The sequence below is a fragment of the Erinaceus europaeus genome, chromosome 10 (genome assembly GCF_950295315.1).
Source record: "Erinaceus europaeus chromosome 10, mEriEur2.1, whole genome shotgun sequence".
Classification (NCBI taxonomy): Eukaryota; Metazoa; Chordata; class Mammalia; order Eulipotyphla; family Erinaceidae; genus Erinaceus; species Erinaceus europaeus.
In genome coordinates this window covers 92804838-92821381 of record NC_080171.1, presented here as the reverse complement: position 1 = coordinate 92821381, position 16544 = coordinate 92804838, and the positions used below count along the sequence as shown (strand labels likewise).

Sequence of the window (16544 nt, the reverse complement as noted above, 5' to 3'; positions counted from 1 at the left end):
GGATCTGGCTAAATCATGTCCAAAAACATTCATAGGAAAACCCCCTAATTTTTCTTTCACTCATTCATTGTCTCAGTCATTTTTTTTTTCCACCAAGGTTTTTCAGTGGGACTTTGTGCTCATACAATGACACTACTCCCTGAGGAATCATCATCATCATTATCATCATCTACTTCTTCTCCTCCTCCTCCTTTTCCTTCTTTTATTTTAGTGATAAAGATAGAGAGGAAAGACCCCACAGCACTATTCCACCACTCCTGAAGTCTCTGAACTGCATGGTTCATGGACCCCTAAAGCCAGGTCCTTGCTCATGGCCAAGTATGCACTCTAACTAGCAGCTATTTCCCGCCTTCCACCATCCCATTCATTCTTTTATTCCATTTTTGGAATGGCTCCTCAACAAGACCTGGTGTCTGCTGTCACCTGAGGACAAAATATTAATTCACTATGTTCCATGGGGAGGGGTGTTACTATTAGCACCATTTTATGAACAAGCAACCTGAGGCAGCTGGGTAGAGCCATAGCTGCCATGGGACCCTTAGACTGTGAATTTCCTCACATTCACAAGCAAGGAAGAATCTTGAGTCCACTAGAGTTGTTCAACTCCTCCCCAATGTTCTTTTTTTTTAAATTAAATTTATTTGATAGAACAGAGAGAAATTGAGAAGGGAAGAGGAGGTATAGAGGGAGAGAGCAAGTGAGATACCTGTAGCATGGTTTCACTGATAGTGAAGCTTCTCCCTGTAGGTGGGGACCGGGGGCTTGAACCTAGGTCCTTTTGTACAGTGATATGTGCGCTCAACCCAGTGCACCACCACCCAGTCCACTCCAGCTCTCTTCTATATTTCTCATAACCACACTGGGTGGTGGTGTCATTAGACCCACTTTATTGAGAAAGAAAGAAGCTGAATCTCCAGAAGGGATTGAACTGGTTAAGGTTCAGAGTGAACACAGGAGAACTTCTGACACTCCACATCACCAAGACCAGGGCGCCTGTATGGTATCTCTCTGAACAGCTTTGGGAGCAGGCTGGGCACTGTGTCATTAAAGTAAGTTTGTTGTTGTTTTTGTTTGTTTTTTCCTTTCCCTCTTTGGGACAGTGCCTCTTCCCATCCCCCAGCCTTTGCCCCAGAAACCCAGCATCCTTTGTTGTCACTCCATGTTACCAAACAAAACCTACTTTCAAATTCCTATTCCTTCACTCATATGTTTGCACTTTCTGGTTGAGGGCTGTGTAGTTTAGCAGGAAAGACCAGGAGGTCAGTGATGCCTTCCTGTTCTGTCTCTTTTGATGTCTTTCTGGCCTTCTGTGCAAGGAGTAGGTGGCTTAGGCCTGTGCTTTTTAAACTCAAACTGCATTTCAAACAAAACACTGACTGGGTGGAGGTGAGCTGTTCTGGGCAGCACTGTGTTAGGGAAAGGGGCAGGAGGGAGTGTGGTCTTCCCTTCTTGGCAGCCTGGGGTGGGGGTGGCATCTCCTCAAGAGCCCATGCCTTCCCTGACACAGCTGGGAAACCACTGGCCTGAACACTCTGCCCACTCTTGGCAACCTGAGAGCCAAGGAATATGGGTTCCCCTGACCACTGAGATGATTAGGGTGCTATGCAGGCAGCTAATTTCTCCCCAGAACACAGCACCCACCCCCACCCCACCCCCAGCTCTCTGAACACTGGTCTGCCTTGTTGGTGGCATCAGGGCTAATCTGACAGGGGTCTGTTTGCAGGCTGTGCTGTACTCAGGACCTGCCTCTGGGCAAAAGCTGCCCAGGAGTCTCGCCAAGAGAAATGATCCTTGTTTGTGTGCACATGCCTTTGGGGTCACTATCCTGGCATGTTTCCTGGTGGCCAGGACTGACTATTCCCCTCACCCTAACTGCCCAGTTGTTTCCTCTCTTGAAAATATTTCTCATCCCTCATCTCTAATTCCTCCTTTTAACACAGACTCCCCAGTCACCAGCTTTCTGTCCAAGGCTGTAGGGGAATGAGACCCAGGACACAATTTCATTGGGGTCCCCAGACCTTCACTCACAAGGGTCTGGAGGGCTTCCTAGACTCTGGTGGAAAGGACACCAGTGCCTGAGTAGTTCACCCACTTTGAGGGGATTGCAAGTAGGGAAACTGAGGATATTCCAGGTTCAGAAGACAGGCATGGGAAACTGCTTAAGAGCCAAGAGCTTGGGGGTGCTGTCATGTATTTGGTGGGGCTGATAGATGAAGAGGGCACTGGGAAGCCATGGAAGGTGGGAGGAAATTAGTGTCCTTGAAGGCTGTCTGGGGGGCTGTCAGTTTGATCCTGAGGGTCACAGGAACTGCTAGAGGTTTGAAAGAGGGGAATTGAGGGTGGGCTGGGGTGAGGAGTACATTTTCAAACAGTGAGTCACTCATTTCTGTCTTTCTTTTTCCTTTTCTTTTTCTTTTTCTTTTTTTTACCAAAGCCTTACTCAGCTCTGCTGTGATGTTATTAGGGGAATGAACCCGGGACCTTGGAGCCTCAGGCATGAAAGTCTTTTGCAGAACTATTATGCTCTTTCCCTAAGCTCAAAGGTATAGTTTTGAAGTTTATTTGGATGCACACGTTGGGAACAGGAAGACAGTAAAAATGGGGCTCCACAGAATCCTTCCTTCCTCCTTCCACACCACCCCTGCATCCCCCTGAGCTATAGCCCATGCACAGAACAGAAGGAGGCCTCTCCCCATCTGGTCTGAGGGAAGTAGCCTCACTGCTGTCTCCCTCATGCCTAATGTCATTTTTCTACAACCCTTTTCTTCTACCTATTTGTGCCCTCCCCCATTGCCTTTGCCAGTCATAGCTGCCCTGCCTCTTCTCAGAAGCCTCTCTGGGTCCCCAGTACCCTGATGCCTGTCTTTCCTGGTCAGTGTGACATCTACACACTGATCAGGGGGTTGGGGAATGGGTAGGGCGTGGAGAATGGAGACCTTAAACCAGCTCTAACACAACTCCTGTCTCCTCTTCTTGAGGCAGGATTAGATCCTGAGATGCTCAGTGCAAACCCACAAGTGTATACAATAAAGCACAGGTGAGATTTAGAGGAAGAAGGACCACAGTTCAAATCCTGAGTCTATCACTTCCAAGCAGCGGACTCAAGACAGATCAGCAAATCTCTTGGTGCCTCAATTTTCCTCCTCTGAACAAAAGGGATAAGTTTTCAGGCTAGGCTGCTATGGTCTGTGCACTTTCCCTTCCTTCCTCTATCCCTGACTTTCCAACTGCTTGATCTCAAAGTACATCTCCCTCTCTGGCCAGCCTAGAGACAGAATCTTAGCATCAAGAGGAGGAAGATTCCTGTTGCTCTCCTACTTCTCCCAGTTTCTGTACAGGGGAGCAGTGGGAGGGAGCTCTCTGCAGAAGGGGAGGACAGCATTGTGAGGAGCAAGAGCAGGTAGGTCCACAAGGGGAAGAGGAAGAGAGAGAGAGAGAGAGAGAGAGAGAGAGAGAGAGAGAGAGAGAAGACCCAACAATAAAGACAAAAAAGCAGGCAGAGAGGAGAGAGCCAGAGACACAGAAAGGGATTGTGAGCAAGCAAAATAATGAGTAGCTGACAGGTCTGGAGTTGAGAACCAGAGTAGTTGGCTGGAAATCTAGAGCATTTCAAGGGTGCTGGATCCTGTTTAGTGAGGACCCTGGGCAGCTCAGCAGAGCAAGGGTTAAGACCTACAGTGGAAGGGTCTAGGGTTGGGCTTTATCCTGAATCTGGGGAACCAGGAGTAGTTCTAACCAAGGGAGAGACATAACCTGTTAAGTTTCCCCTTAAAAATTCTCTTAAGACCTCCAGCTTCATCCTTTTCTATTATGGTTCCTTCCCCTCAAATCAGTTCTGCTAAGTCTGGGTGGCCACCTACCTCAGGAAGTCCCAGTCCCTGCAGGAGAAACAGACAAGAAGGGGGAAACAGAGAAAGTTAGAGATACACATAGGGGAATAAAAAGAAAGACAAAAGAAGTGGAGAGACAGACACAGAGACAATGAGACATAATTAGATAGAGATAGAAAGAGACAGAGAGAGAGACAGACAGAGCCAGGACAAGCTGCTAAAGGCCTCATCTGAGTATTGACCCTTCAGAAGAAGGACAGAGACACCCCTTCTTCTCCCACCATGCAGCTGGCCAAAGGAAAAATCAAGGGCACCCCAACATTCTGGTCATAGAGTCAGCAAGGCCACTTGTTCAGGGACAGACCTCATCAGATCTCCCTAAAAGGCTTCTTCTTTTTTTTTAAATATTTATTTTATTTATTTATTCCCTTTTGTTGCCCTTGTTTTTTTTTTTTATTGTTGTAGTCGTTGTTGGATAGGACAGAGAGAAATGGAGAGAGGAGGGGAAGACAGAGAGGAGGAGAGAAAGATAGACACCTGCAGACCTGCTTCACCGCCTGTGAAGCGACTCCCCTGCAGGTGGGGAACCGGGGTTCGAACCGGGACCCTTATGTCGGTCCTTGTGCTTTGTGCCACCTGCGCTTAACCCGCTGCGCTACAGCCCGACTCCCCCTAAAAGGCTTCTAAGTGAGACCCTGACCCTGGCAATCACAAGATTTTAGAAGGTCACAGCCCAGCTCCCACTCTTCCCTCTTGTCTTCTCTGGCCACCTCCTAGGTCAAGTACACATTGAGGCCATGCTGGTAGCTGCTGCAGCCCCCCCCCCCCCCCAGTCCTGGTGCTTAATACCTCACCACTAGCAGGAGCAATGGGAGGTCTTCTCAGAGATCTGGGTGGGAGCAGGGTCCTGGGCAGCTGTAAAGGGGGAGACAGGGAGAGGACTAAGAACAGATAGCACCAGCCTTTTGGGAAATGTGACCCCTTAGAGCCACTCTTTTAGGGGGCCCAGACCCACTCATTCTGGTGCAGATGTGGTGGCACCCCAGTGAGGATACAAGCCCTTTCAGTCTGCTGAGACAGAGGCCTTATGCACTGCTGCACTATTTGCACCCCGAGGAGCCCCTGTCCTTACGTGCACTTGTGTGCATGAACTCACACATCATTCACGTACCCACACATCCCACTGGGGTGGGAGTGGAGGGTCACCGACCACAGTGCCTGGGCCTCTGGGCTGTGAGCACCTGCTTGTCTGTGCATGTCCTGCCTCCACCTGCCTCTTCCTGCAGCTTGGCTGTGTCAGTCTGACCCCATCTCTGTCTGCCTTTCCCAGAGTCCCACTGACTGTCACTCTGCCCACAGGAGGGGTTCCCTGGCTTTTTATTGCTGTATCAGTCAGCCCCTGAGCTGGGCACTGTGATCTCTACAACACACCTTGAAGACTTCTGAGGTGTAGCCCATGAGATTTCCTAGGAGTGGCTGTCTTTTGAGGGAGGTGACAAGACACTGATTGGGGAACTGAGTAAAGGCTTTGAAAAGTCTGGGGGTTGGGGGGAGGGTGGCATAACAGTTATGCAAAACGACTGTCCTGCCTGAGGCTCTAAAGTCGCAAGTCAATCCCCAGAAACACCATGAACCAGAGCTAAGCAGTGCTCTGGTTAAATTAAAAAAAAAAAAAAAATTAGGGAGTCGGGCAGTAGCGCAGCGGGTAAAGTGAAGGTGGCGCAAAGCACAAGGACCGGCGTAAGGATCCCGGTTCGAGCCCCCGGCTCCCCATCTGCAGGGAAGTCGCTTCACAGGCGATGAAGCAGGTCTGCAGGTGTCTATCTTTCTCTCCCCATCTCTGTCTTCCCCTCCTCTCTCCATTTCTCTCTGTCCTATCCAACAACAACAATAACTACAACAACAACAACAAAAAAAACAGCAACAAAAATTAAGAAAGGAAAAAAAAGTCTAGGCTCACTGAATCTTCTGTACATATCCTGGAAGGGGTGAGGTGGGAGCTCTCCCAAGATTACATCTGGAGGGAACATCATAGACTGGGCTTCAACCCTCCTCTTCCACCCCCATAGCCCTTGAGACTCTTTTGAAACAGTGAATCCCACCTCCTGCCCGGAGTCTGTTTCCACCGTGCCCCCACTCTCAGTGTAGACATAGCTATGCAGGCCAGAGACGAGGGTCCCTCTGATCTCTTTCCTTTTCCACTCCCCCGCACCCCAACCCTGCCTCAGCTCTGAAGATTTCAGTCTTGCTACTGTTGCAGCCTGCTGCTGGGAGGTAAGGACAGGCAAGGAACTGAGTGGATCACACTCAACAGGGATCCTGGAAACCAAGTCTTCCCTTGGAAGCTTAGACCAGGTAGTTATGGAAGGCTTCCAGGAGGAGGATGCACCTATGGAGAGCCCCCAAGATGAGTGGGAGTGGCCAAGTAGAAAGGGAATTGTGGGGAGAGTCAAAATGGGAGAGTGTTTCAGACAGAAGGAAAGATGAGTGGGAGTGGCCAAGTAGAAAGGGAATTGTGGGGAGAGTCAAAATGGGAGAGTGTTTCAGACAGAAGGACATGAGGGTAGAGAGAAGATGGCACATACAAGGCAAAGGCAAATTCCAGAAGGGGGAGTAAGAGGAGAGCTGGCAGAGTGAGGCTGGAGACCAAAGCAGAAGCCCCCAGCAGCAGAGCCTGTGCTGGTAAGTGTAGACCTCTTCTTGCTACAGTGAGCAGCTCTACACTCTGTGAGGGACTAGGAGACCTGTGAGTGCACTGGGAGTGACACTTGGGAAGGTGGGGTTGATGGAGGCAAGGAGCCCCAGGAAGGACCTGAGCTAAGACAGGGTCAGGGGAGGGAGAGGTTGTCAGGAGGCAGGTTGTCAGTGGGAGGACTTTGCACAGGCCTGGGCCATCCTACCTCCTACCCCATCCCACCATATAAAGCATGGTGAATGAGCCTGAACCCTGGGAGACTCTACCCCCTTTGGCCCCTCTCACTCTGGGGGCCATTCCCTGTTTGCTCCATGGAGGTGACTTGCTAGAAGGAACCTCAGCTGGGAGGGGACAGTCTCAGCTCCGCTTGGCCTGAGGTGGGGCCAAATAGCCCAAGGCACATCCACTCAGCCCAAGAATGGACTGGGCAATGGGACAGAGGGCTGAGCAAAGGGCACCTAGGGGTCACCTGAGAGGTCAGCCAGGGACCAGAGTTGGGGTCTGATGGCACTCCCTCCCTTCTTGACATTTTTGGATTATGGAGGCCCAGAGCTATGGGCTAGAAATCTTGGTTGTGTGTTAGACCCCCATGATTGATAATACTTAGATAAATGACCTCCCTCCTGTGCCTCAGTTTCTTCACTTTACAACAGCCAGGGAATTAATACATGGCAGGTACCTTAGGCAGTAACACATGGCAGTAGGAAAGCTTAGGGAAGCTGGCTCAGGCTGCAGAGGGATTTAAGGAAGGCTTGTCCTCCTGAATGGCTTCTGCTCAGGGCAGGCACTTGGCTGAGATAACAGGAGAAGAACCCTGTGAAGTGGCTGCTACTGTCTCTGCTCAGACAGCCAAGTGCCTGGGAGGCACAGAGGGCTGGAAGCCCAGGCCTGTGCCAGGGAGTGCATGTCAGGGGGTGCCCGCTGGAAGTCTTTCCAGTGGGTGCAGTGCCTTTGCTTCCTACATTTCAGGTGTCCTGACTGAACCTGACTGAGGCTCTGCAGCTTTCTCTCAACAGAAGTCTCCCCTCTCTCAGTAGAAAAGGGCCCCTCTCTCCTGAGTTTTCTCCTCCTGTTCCCCACCTGACCCAGCTCCCCTCCAGGGCCTTGCTCCTATTCCCAGGCCTCCTGTGCAGCTGGCTGTTTTGTATTGAGTGCATAAATGATTTAAGACCCTCTCCATCCAGACTCATTCTTCTTCTTTATTGACTATTCCTCCTGATTTAGCTTCTTCCTAGAGTCCTGTGGTGGAGGGAAGGGGGTGGTGGTGGTAGTGGGTGTCGGGGCCCACCTCCTTTCACCTGTCAAGCTGGGGAAGGTAGGGGTCTGGCAATCCAGAGCATAGGGGAGGTCTGTGGATTGGGCCAGTTTGCCCATGAAGCAGCCAATGGGCAGTGGGTGAAAACACAGGCATCTGGGATGCAGGTTCTGATTTCTGAGTGTCCCAGTGGCTGTGTGGCCTTGGGCCTTGGTGTGTCTCAGTGGTGTCCTCTGAGTAGTGGGTTGTTCCTCCCTGTGTGTTGAACCAGGACTCCACATGACATTGTGGCACAGAGCTGGGCACATGCCCAGCCAAATCTGCCTCTCTGGCCTCATTTTCCCACCCTTGAAGGGATGCAAGGAGGAGTGTGACTTCTGTGCTGGAAGTACCCTGGGGCCCACCTGGTAGGTCCAGAGCAGGTTTTGGAGCAAGATGGAAGGAATCTGGGCCTGGCATCCCTCTCTCATCTCAGGTAGGCCAGATTGGCATCATTATCCCCATTTCACAGGTAGATAAACTGAGGCTTGCTAAGGATGCGGGTCCTTGCCAAAGAGCCACCTGAGTTAGTTGAATGGAGGTAGAGCCAGGAAGAGGTCCCAAGCTCTTATAGCTGAGATGTGGGCAGGTCTGACAACACTCAGCTCCCAGCCCTCTGGAACCACAAAGCCCCTCAGTGTAACACCTTGTGGAAGCTTGTTCAGAGCCTGGGCTGTATGGCAAGACAAACTTCATGTGGCTCTCAGCTGGGCCACCCACCAACTGGGTGACCTTGGCTGAATCACTCAGCCTCTCTGAAAGTCTTTCCTCATCTCTGACATGAAAAAAGAGAACACCCAGCTCAGGGGGATGCTGGGAGAGGAACTGAGATAATGGATGCCAGACACATGGCTGAGCTAGAGCTAGAACATTTCATTGTTTTCTGTGTGGCTGGCTGAGGTGACTTACGGTGACATCTTCAGCTTCTCCCTTTCATGAGAAGAGGCAGGGAATGGTGACTTCAGGCCCTTTGACAAAACTTCTAGCCCAAAATAGCCCTGTCAGGAGACTGACCCTATTCTGCTACAGCCGTGTGTGGGTTCCTGCCCCAGGAGAGTGGCAACACCTCTGGTTCTGCCTCTCCCATCGTGGCCCTCTTGTCCTCTGAGCTGTCCCAACACCACTGCCCAGGGAGGCAAGGTATCTTAGGGGTAAAAGGAGGTGCGCTGGCTTTGGCACAAACTAGCTGTCAGAAAGAGCAGCGAAATACAGACCCCAGGCTCTTAGCTGGAGTCACCACAGTTCCAGTGACTGACATCACCGACTAATCTTGCCTTCTCGCCTGTCCTTTACTTCCTTGAACCTTATCTTTTTTCCCCCTCAGGGTTATTTCTGGGGCTTGGTGCTGGTACAATGAATCCACTGTTCCTGGTGGCTATTTTTTTTAATTGATTAGTTAATTAATTATTTGATAAAGACAGAGAGAAATGGAGAAGGGATGGGGAGCTAGAGGGAAAGAGACAGACACCTGTAGCCCTGCTCACCACTCAGGAAGCTTTCTCCCTGCAGGTGGGGACCAGGGGCCTGAACCTGGTTCTTTGCACACTGTAATGTGTGCATTTAACAAGGTGTGCCACTGCCTGGCCCCCTGTTTTCTTCTATTTGATTGGAGAGGCCAGAGAGAAATTGAGAGAGGAGGGGGAGATAGAGGAGAGAGAACGATAGACACCTGCAGACCCACTTCACCGCTCATGAAGCATCCCCACTGCAGGTGGGGAGATGGGGGGGCCGGAACCAGGTCCTTGAGCAGGTCCTATGTTTAGTACTATGTGCTCTTAACTGGGTGTGCCATCGCTTGGCCCCTGAACCTTATCTTTTTAAATATATATTTTTGTGTTTTGTCATTGCTGAAGCAGCTTTTCTCTAGGCTGACTTTTCAACTAGACAGAAAGACAGGAGCTGGGCGATGATGCACCTGGTTGGGGGCACATGTTACGATGTACAAACTCTTGGGTCCAAGTTCCTGTAGGAAGGAAGTTTCACATTCGGTGAAACGGTGCTGCAGCTGTCTCTATCTCTCTCCCTCTCTATGTCCCCTTCCCTCTCAGTTTCTCCCTGTCTATATCCAGAAGGTGAATAAGTAAGGTAAAAAAAAAAAATAAAGTAAAATAAAAACTTAAAAAGAGGGAGAGAGAAAGAGAGAGTTTTACCCATTGTGGTGGAAGCTGGACTCAAACCTGGGTCATGGGCACGGCAAAACAAGCAATCTGTCTTGTTGGCCCCCTGAACCTCTTTTCCATAAATTTGATATGAGAATTTAAGTAGACAATACACATCAAGGGTTTGGCATAACATCTCGCCCAAAGCAGATGCTCAACAAACAGTCCTGGTTATACTCATTGCAACTGTTAGGCTTTTATTATTAACTGAGATTTGTTTGTTTTTTTTGTTTATTAATGAGAGAGATCATCAGAGCATCACTCTGGCATATGCAGTACCAGACATCAAACTCAGGACATCATGCTTGAGGCCCTAATGCTTTACCTACTATACCACCTCCCTGACTGCCTCTTGGGCCTTTCATACCATCACTTTAGACTGGGGGTGAGGTGGGTATCCTTACTCCACTATCATCAGGAAAAAAGAAAACTGAAGTTTTCATACTGCTTGTTCCACTCCCAGGATTTCCAAAGCATCCACATGTTCTGGAGTGTTTATCCTAGCGTCTGTCTGAGACTGACTCTCACCTCTTTGAATCACAGACTCTCCCCAATAGATGTCCAGCCTAGTGCAGGTTCACCTAGTCACTATGAAAGTACCCCAGATAAGTTAGAAGACAGGTTAGCAGTCTGCTAGATAGTCTGCTCCTTGTCAGACTGGAAAGCTGTGCTCCAGGAGAAGCAGGGACTGGGCCAAGTTCACCTAATAGCACAGGGAACCCAGAAGAAGCTCAGGCTAGAGGGGGGAGGAAGCTGCTAAATGCGCTGAATTGACTGCAAAATTCTAGAAGGTTAAAGCTGGAACTAGCAAGGGGGGTAGGGAGGCAGGGAGGGAGGAAGGAGTGTAGCACTCTTAGCTGACAGGTGAGAACAAACAGATACCCATAAAGGGGAGGGCTCCTGAGCATGGAGCAAGTGACTAGCTGGTGCTATCCATTCATCTCTGGTTCATTCACCCAGAGTGTGTACTGAGTACTTCCTCAGGCCCAGGCTGGGGATACAGGAGCAAACCAGGTGCCCCACTTGTCCTCAGGGAACCTTGGCCTCAGGAGAAATAGATCCCATTGAATGTGCTCCCTGGTTGGTGCTGCTGGCAGTGCCTGGGGGAGGTGCTGTTTGCTCAGTGGGAGGAGACCACAGGACCTTCAGAGCAGCCAAAGAGAGAATGTTCTTCAGAAGGAAGTTCCCATCAGCAAGGAAGAAGAGAATGGGATCTTTCTTTCCTCCACATTTTCCTTTTTATTATTCTTAATAACAAAATTAAAATAGAAAGAGAGAAATCAGAGAGCAGAGACAGAGAAAGAGACCACAGCACCAAAGCTGCCTTCAGTGTGGTGAGAGCTGGACTTGAGCCTGGCTCTTACACATGGCAAAGCAGTGCACTGTCCAAGTGAGCTGTTTTGCTGGTTCTTCCACACGCTTTCATGCAGCTTAGTAAGCCCCACACCCAAGGGGCTCTGTCAGATTTTGTCTGATTCCTCCTCTAGTTTACACATGGGAAAACTGAGGCCCACTCACAAAGGGCTCATTAGCACACAGACTCTAACCTCCCATCTTTTCCTTGCCTGCCTGCCCCTGTAGTCACATATAAGAAGTCCCTACTCCTGAATCGTCTATTCCCTGAAGGTGTGGTCTGAGCACCTAGCTCTAAGGGTTCTGCAGTTGCACATTGGGTGGTCCTGCTCATTCCTGTCAAGTCAGAGGCCTAGGATATAGTTCTGGACCCCCAAATGTCAGTGTCACGATGAGTAATAGCCAAAACCTGGAAGCAACCCAGCTGTCCAACAACAGATGAGTGGCTGAGCAAGTTGTGGTGTATACACACACTGGAATACTACTCAGCTATTAGAAATGGTGACTTCATTTTCTTCACTTCATCCTGGGTGGAGCTTGAAGAAATCATGTTAAGAGAGATAAGTCAGAAAGAGAGGGATGAATATGGGATGATCTCACTCATAGATAGAAGTTGAGAAATAAGAACAGAAGGGAAAACACAAAGCAGAACTTGGACTGGGTTTGGTATATTGCATTGAATAAAAGACTCTGACATGGGGGGGTTGTACTCAGGTCCTGGAATTTGATGGTGGAGGAGGACCTGAAAGAGGGAGTTAGTTGTTATGTAGAAAACTGAGAAATGTTACACATGTACAAACTATCATATTTTACTGTTAACTGTAAACCATTAATCTTCCCAGTAAAGAAAAAATTCAGTGTCAGCAGCCTGGAAGTTGGACAAACTCCTTTCAGCCCCTGAGAACCTGAGAATGAAATCAGAGGTCAGGACAGCCACCAGATGAAAGACAGTCTTGTTGCGCTAGAAACTCCCAATCCTGTTGTTCCAATGAAGGCTCCTGAGCTCCCCCAGAGAGCCCAACTGGCCAATCCTGACCAAAATTATCATTCTCAGTGCAAGTGTAGGGAACCCTGTAGAAGTTTCTCCTGCCTCCATGCCTTTGCTCTGCTGTGCTTTGGGCTTGGAATGGTTTTCCTGGTCCCTTTGCCTGCACCAACTAAACCTATCCACACACTGATTCAACGCATAGTTGTCAGAGCATGACTACCCACCAGCCAGAGAGCTCTACTCTGGGAATAACTGCCGACAGAGAGCTTGGAGATGGAGGGAAAGAGAGATGCCAAGGTTAGACACACACACACACACACACACACACACCCTCAAGAGAGTTGGGAGGCAGGTGCACCTGATTAAGTGTACACATTGCAGTGTGCAAGGTTGCAAGTTCAAGCCCCTGGTCCTTACCTGCAGAGGGGAAAGCTTCACATGCGATGGAGCAGGGCTGCAGGTGTCTCTCTCTCTCTCTCCCTCTCTCTTTCCCCCTCCCTTTTCAATTCCTCCAGGCTCTATACAATAATAAATAAATACAAACATTTAAAAAAGAGAGAGAGAGAGTGGGATCTAGTTTGATGAATCAGTAGTCTCAGGAAGCCTTGCTTCTCTAAGGGCCTGGCTTTTTAGTTGAGATTGGGAGGAAGGGGAGTTAGCTCAGAGGAAGGTAAAAGGAGGACTGGTCTAGGCAAAAGTATGTATAAAGGCCGTGGGGTGATAATTAGCTTGCTGAGTATAAGGACAGTTAAACCAATACAAATGAAGCCTGCAGAGTGAAGGAGTGAGGGATAGTCAGATCATGCCTGGAGGCATAAGTCAACAAAGCTTGTTGAAGGGGTGGTATAAGCAGCAGAGAGAGGAAGGAGTACAAGAGAAAGATCCAGCAAAAGAAAATGACAAACAAGTGAGAGAAATCCAAGAGAGTGGCATATATCAGAACCAATTTCAAGATTGCTTCATGAACTTCTCCAGAAGAGTCACCTCCTATGGGAAGCCTTGCCAGACTCCACTACAGGGCTAGGGGTCTCCTGGGCCTTGTTCCCCATCAGACTATTTACCTCAAAAGTCACAAAGGCAGAAACACGATTTGACTCGTCTCTCTAATTCAAAGCATAGCCCAGGGCCAGGCAGTGGCTCACCGGATAGAGTGCACATGCTACCATAACCCAGGTCCTGAAAGCATTATCTGTCAAATGAAGGACTGTGAAACCAGGGGTCAGAGAGGAAGTGACTCTAAGGCCATAGATTTCCTTTGCTGTCATGCTCAGGACCACTCACACTTTAACTTTGGACTTCCCAGGCAAGCAGGAGCTAGATTCCTAACCCCTGGATTCCTGTCTGCTCAGGCCTCCATCCTTTGGCCTCTTTCTCTTATATCGCAGGCCCCTCACTGACTCCAAAAATCAGAAGCAGCATCCCCACAACAGATTAAGCCAAGTGGCTGCTTGTGAGGAGCCCTGGGGCTAGCCAGGGTACAGGCAGACTTGACTCCCAGTGACTTCAGCCAGGCCAGGGCCAGTGGGTAGGGCAGACAGGGTGCTGAGACACCCCTGGATTTCACAGAAGAGATGGACTCCTGTGATGTTCGGAGTCTTAGAGCCTCACCTGGCTATGGGTTGGTCCCACAGACAAAGGGTCCTCCCCACCCCCAAAACCATGTGTTTACTAGGCTGCCCCCGGTCAGGGTTCAGGGTGCTCTTTTGAAGGCAGGCAGAACTGCTCTACCTCCAGACTGTCTGCCCCCAGCATCCCTTAAGGATCTCACCATTCTGATTCCAGTCTGGAATCATTTGTCTGTCTCTCTCTCTGGAGGCTGGGAGCTCTTCCAGGATACCCTCCTCCCCCTGCTCCAACTTTCCTCCCTCTCTTCTCTCTTTCCTTCCTCCATTCACTAAACACAAACTACTTAATTTATTTGATTCTTGCTGTTCCTTCCTACAGCCATGACCCTGATACAGGGCTTGGCACGTAGGAAGGGGGGTCACTCAGTGTGCAACAGGACAATCCCCCCCAGTGCCCACAGATGCCATGTCCATGTGCCAGACCTCACCAGGCCCCTTAAGAGAGCAGCTCCCAGTATGACAGAGGACCCCTCACGCTAGAAAGAATAGAGCTCCTTTAGAAGGGATAAAATTTGGTCTTGAATATGTACCTGGGTGGCCAGGCCTGACAGGGATGGAGGCTCTGGGGAAGAAGCATTCTGTTTTCATAGGAGGGACAACGGTCCTGGGAGGACCCAGGCCTGCCAAAGGTTGACCCAAACTGAGGAGAGGCCTCCAGGGGCCTTCCTTCCCTATTGAGCCCTAAAACCTGCTGCTTTCTAGGCCAGCTTTGGTCACCCCTATGCATGTTCCAGCGGCACCAAGCACCCCCCAATACAGCAAGCTGGTGGGCTGATCTATTGGGGTCTCTGTTAGCTGCACCCCTGGAGCTCCAAACCTGCAAAAACTGCCCCAGTGAGGGAATTCCAAGTCTTACTGACCCCTGCCCTGGACTTTCAGTAAGGCCTCAGTCCCAAGCAACTTCTCCCCAACAGTCTAGCAGGGTTTCCACTCGTCCCAGCCAGCCTGGGAGACAGCGACAAGGGCAGCTCCCCAGAGGCAGCTCCTGGGGACCTGAGAAGCCAGGAACACTTCCAGCGGGAGCCTGGTTTTAATTACAAGGTATGTTCTGCTGCCTGGTCCATCTATATTTATCTGTGGATCTGGCTAATTAAATTCCCCACAGCACCCGGCAGGCCAAGGGACAGTCAGCAAAGCAGACAGGCAGGGGGCTGCAAACTTCCTTCCTTTCCTTCTTGGCCAAGAGCAAAACAGAAGCAGCTGAGACTCTCTTATCTCACCCCCTCACCCCATCTTGCCACTGTCCAGGGTGGTTCCAACCCCCCCATCCCATTGGAGGACCCTTCAGCCCTGTGCCCCAGACCCCAGGCAGCCCTGCCCACACTGCACAGCTGCCTGACAGCCTCCCTCCTGCAACTCAGATTCCTGCAGCAAACAGAGAAAAAGTCTGCCTGAGAAGCTCAGCTGAATCCCCAACTCTGCCACTTGGCCGGCAGCGCTGGTCTTACCGTAGGAGTCGTCTTGGTCTAGAAGGGAGTCGGGCTCCATGGTGGACGGGCCCCCAGCCCCTGGCCCCACCTGATTTATGAACCGAGGCTGTCTCCATGAGCGTCTGGGTTTCTCCTTTTGTATTCCATCTGGCAGCTTTTCCAACTAGATGACTGGGTATTCCTGCAAGCAGGCCCCTTTCCAGCCCTCGCCTTCATACAGTACATTTAAAGTAGCAGTAACCTCTTTTTCCTCCCCCTGCAGCCCGGCTGGAAACATTAGAAGGGACAGAGGCAGCGCGATGTCTAAAATAGGAAGACGCTGGGGACGGTTGGCCTGGCTGCCTGCGACGCTGGCTACAGGGATCTGGCCGTGCTGTGCAGATGGAACAGCTAAGAGGAAGGGCTGATCTGGGGCTTAGCATCTGGAAACTGGCTGTGGGGACCTGGGGGTCTGTGGGAAGAGGGGAGGTTGACCCACTACAGGGAGGGAGGGAGGGTCCACTCTGTTCACTTCCTTGTGCCCAAACCCCAGGGGCTTCTCCCAGGCCTTGCTGGAACCTCCCACTCAAATCTGTTCTACAGACATTTCCTGCAGTGTGGGGGATGCAGAAATTGACTCATCTATCCATTCAAGTTAGGCACCAAATTCTGTTTGAGCACCTACCCTATGCCAGACATGGTGCCAGGTACTGGGTTTGTAGCCAGGAGCACAGTGGTACAGGTCACCAGACAGGTATAGTGCCATGGGTTAGGTCAATGCTGGAAAAAAGGGCACCTCACTTAGATGGGCAAGATGGTCAGGGAAGGCTTCCTGGAGCTATGGGCTCCCAGCTGGGATCTAAAGGATGAGTAAGAATTAACCAGACTAAGGGGGTCCCAGGGGAAGGGTATGCCTGTGCAGAGAGCTAGAGCTGAGAGGGCACATGGGAGCACCCAGCACACGCACACACACACACACCCCATTTCCAAGTGTTTGGAGCAGTGCCTAGGGAAGAGGCACAGAGAGGTGGAAGCTGGCAAGCAGGAGAGGTGAGTTAAACAAGGTCTTGGGTCTTTTGCCCAACCCTGGGTGACATATCGGGAACTGTCTTTTAGGAAGGACTTTTTGCTCTCTTATGAATGGGGGGGGAGGGTATCAGATCAAGGCTGTACTGGAGAAGTCTTACATCA

General features: G+C 50.5%; 1 protein-coding gene across 1 annotated transcript in view; it reads right to left on the bottom strand.

Moving 5' to 3' along the window:
* Positions 1 to 15734, bottom strand: part of DAB2IP (DAB2 interacting protein) — a 232553-nt gene extending 216819 nt beyond the window's left edge. The window contains exon 1 of the mRNA XM_007539933.3: positions 15393 to 15734. Within this exon, the coding sequence (XP_007539995.1) occupies positions 15393 to 15432 (40 nt within the window). The 5' untranslated portion in view covers positions 15433 to 15734. The remainder of the gene's footprint in view (positions 1 to 15392) is intronic.
* Positions 15735 to 16544: the final 810 nt, after the last annotated feature.